This window comes from Gavia stellata, chromosome 32, assembly GCF_030936135.1.
Source record: "Gavia stellata isolate bGavSte3 chromosome 32, bGavSte3.hap2, whole genome shotgun sequence".
NCBI classification, from domain to species: domain Eukaryota; kingdom Metazoa; phylum Chordata; class Aves; order Gaviiformes; family Gaviidae; genus Gavia; species Gavia stellata.
Window position 1 is genome coordinate 3,884,276 of NC_082625.1, and position 3,479 is coordinate 3,887,754.

General features: G+C 68.0%; 1 protein-coding gene across 1 annotated transcript; it reads right to left on the minus strand.

Moving 5' to 3' along the window:
• Window positions 1-1,014: 1,014 nt before the first annotated feature.
• On the minus strand, window positions 1,015-3,479 carry EBI3 (Epstein-Barr virus induced 3). The gene is made up of 6 exons (XM_059831640.1): window positions 3,395-3,479; window positions 2,427-2,651; window positions 2,217-2,334; window positions 1,935-2,107; window positions 1,462-1,625; window positions 1,015-1,332 (listed from the first exon to the last, which is right to left on the minus strand). The coding sequence occupies exons 1-6, from the start codon at window positions 3,477-3,479 to the stop codon at window positions 1,180-1,182; spliced, it is 918 nt and encodes a 305-aa protein (XP_059687623.1). The 3' UTR covers window positions 1,015-1,179.

The window sequence follows — 3,479 nt, forward strand, 5'->3', positions numbered from 1 at the left end:
CGGCAGCGGTGTCTGCCTGTCTCCGAGCCCTTAGCCCAAGCCCCCCTCCAGCCCTCGCGCGATTTCAGGGCCTAACCCACTTGCCCTGTCGGGCAACCCCCAGCCCAGCCGCCCCCCCTCCCAATCTGGGCCCCACGATCAGCCTGAGACCCCCCCACACCCACCAAGTGCCCCTCCCGGCCTGCGGACCCCCTCTCAATCCATCAGGGCCCTCCCAAGGCCCCCCTCAGCCTAGGGACCCCCCTACAGCCATTAGGAACCCCTCCAATCTGGGAAGCGCCGAAGAACCCCTCAGCCTGGAGACCCCTCCACAGTGATCAGGGACCCCACCACCACCCCCGGCCTCTGTACCCCCCACAGCGACCAGGGAACCCCCCCAGCTCACGGCCAACACCTCCCGCTGCGACATGGCCACACACCCCCCGCTGCGACGCACCGCCCGCCACTTCCGGGAAGCAGCCCCGCCCCTCTCCGCCGCTCATTGGTGAGACGGGCCGCTGCCCGGCGGATTCTCGCTTGCTACTGGCTGTCTCTGCCGTCCGTCAGCGAGCTGTGCCTCCGCCAAGAGCCCGCCCGCCCGCGGCGACCCGAAAGGAGGTTCCGGGGCCGAGGGTCGGGCCCCGGGAGGTCGCCGGGGCGGCGGGCCGGGCCCTGGAGGCCGGTGTGGGCCCTGGAGACCACCTCGGACCATGGAGAGGGGCCACGGGGACCATGCAGGCCGGGGAGGGCCCAGTCTGGGCCATGGCAGGGTCACAGGGACCAGCTGAGGCCATGGAGAGCAGCCAAGGCCTTCGGCAGGGGCAAAGTGACGGGTCTGGACCCTCCACAGGGACCAGTCCAGACCATATGGACCAGCTGAGGTGATCGGGGCCGGTCCGAGCCTGTGCCCTCCCCTCTGCCCGTGGCCGGGGCCGGCCTGGCCCCGTCCGGCCTCACAGCCAGCGAAGGACCTGGCCCCAGGGGCAGCTCAGCTGCTTCGTGGAGAACATCACAAAAGCGGGACGGGGATCAGAGCCTCAAGCTGGTTTATTGCCTGTTTCTGGTGGGTCCCTCCAGTACTGGTGGCTCCACGCTGCTGGGGACGTGGGGACAGAGAGCGGCTGGGGCGTGTGGGGTCCCTCGGTGGGACGAGGGAGAGGAGCAGGATGGGGAAGGAGACGTTGGCCCCAGCTCTGCCTGTCATGGCTCCATCCAGGGTGTCCCCGAGGCCGGCAGGCTCCAGGCGCTGAACTCCCCGGAGTCTGTGAAGTCCTTGGCAGCCACCTGGATGTGGTGGAGGGTCCCAGGTCGCACTCCCGTCAGGGTGTAAGATGTCTGCTCATATGGCCCGATCTAGGGGTAGAGCGGGGTTAGGGGCACCCATGGGCCAGGACACAGCCTTGCTCGGGGATGCGTGCCTCAGCTGTGCCTCAGTTTACCCTGCGTGGGAGGGTGGGGGATGCAGCAGGGGGTGGGCAGTACCGTTTTGGTGACAGAGCCCTCCTCCCGGGCATAGCGGATGCGATACTTCAGCGGGAAGTACTCCGGGAAGGGCCAGGACCCCGGCGGGCTCCACTCCAGCAGCAGCTTCTTGGTCTCCCCGGGGATGGGTGAGACCCGCAGGTCTTCAGGGGGGTCCGGCTTTACTAACGAAGCGGGGAGACAACGAAGGTGTGAGGTGCTGGCTGGGGGATCCGACACAGGGCCGCTGGGGACAGCGACACCATGTCCAGCAGCCCTGTTGACTGAGCTGTGCAATCCGGGCTGCAGAGGTGGCCTGAGACCCAGCAAATCATTGCACTGATGTTTCTGCATCCCAAGTAGGGGAGCAAACCAGAGGGGAAAGGCCCAGAGGAAGCCCCAGGGCTGGATTAGACCCAGGCGTGCTGCTTGGAGGGTGGGGGCGTTAAGCACGAGGGGTCTGCGGGGACGCGGGCTGTCCCAGCAGCACTCACTGATGTTCTCCAGGAGGAAGGGCAGGAGTCTGGAAGCAGCGCCCAGGGCGTTCACGGCCGTCACGTTCACCACGTAGGGGGTGAGGGAGAACATCTGCACGTCCCCAAAGGAGCAGCTCCGCGGCCCCGTGCGGACGCACTCGCTCGTCTCTGTGGCCCCCCACAAGCCATGCCTGGGGGGCGGAGGGGGGAGCTGGGCGAGGGGCGGGCTGCCCTGCCTGCAGCCCCACATGCAGGCACCGCGGGGGGGGGCTCAGCCAGGGCTCGGGGCCCCCCACTGACCTGTACGTGGCCACAAAGTCGGTGTCCAGCAGTGGCTCGGGGGCCAGGACCCAGGAGCAGTTCACTGCCTGCGGGTAGCTGATGGCCCAGCACTCGACGGTAGGCAGTGCAGGGGGATCTGGGGCAGGGGACAGGCATCACCCTGCTGCCAGCCTCCCCAGGGGACCCCCAGCCAGCAGCGGGGGCCATGGGGGGGCCAGGGTCACTCACAGCCCAGCCGCAGGCAGATGGTGGCCCAGGTCTCGCCGGTGCCAGGGTGGTGGCAGCTGTAGTGGCCCTCGTGGGCCAGGCTGGCATTGGGGAGGGCCAGCCCCGGTGCAGGATACGTTCCCAGGACAGTCCCCCCCCGGCGCCACTCAGCTGGCCCCCCTGCTGCAGCCGGGCACCGCAGTAGCACCTCGGTGCCCAGGGTGCCGTGCTGCAGGGCGCAGCGGCCTGGGGGACATGGCAGTGGGCATGGGCTGCGTCCCCTGGCGCAACGCCCCCATCTCCCCGCTGTGGTCCCCAGCAGGGGGGTCAAGGGGACACGCCACGGCAGGGGCAGGGAGTCGTAGGGGGTGACGCTGGGTCACGGAAGGGTCTGAGCCTCCCTGGGCCCCCCAACTCCATTCCCAGCACCCTGGTGCCCCTCCCTCCCCAATGTCCCCAGCCCTGGTGCCTCTGTCCTTGGTCTCCTCACGTCCCCAGACCCCCAGTGTCCCTGTTCCTCCATCACCAGTCCCCCCATGTCCTCAATCCCTCCAGTGTCCCTACACCTCTATCCTTAGATGCCCTGTAATTCTGTCCTCGGTCCCCTCAGTGTCCCCAGTCCCCTCAGTGCCCCTATACCTCCATCCCTGCTCCCTTCATGTCCATCCCCAGCGCTCCCAGTCCTGCTGTCTCCAGTCCCCACAGATCCCCCCATACCTGCATTCCAGACCCCTAGTCCCTCTATTGCTGGTCCCACATGCCCCCATACCTCTGCCCCCAGCCCAACTGTCCCTAGCCCCCCATCCCGCTCCCCCCAACCTCCATCGCAGCCCCCCCAGTCCCTCATGCCTCCATACCTCTGTCCCCAGCCCGCCCGCCCCTCAGGTCCCCCCAGGTCCCCAATACCTCCATCCCAGCCACCCCACTCCCTCTATCCCCCATCCCGCATGCCCCATACCTCTGTCCCCATTGTCCCCGTCCCCCCATACCTCTGTCCCCAGTGCTGCTCGCCGTGCCGTTGTAGGGAATGGTGCAGGCGGGTGCCACAAAAGCCACCACCCAAAGCCACTTCAT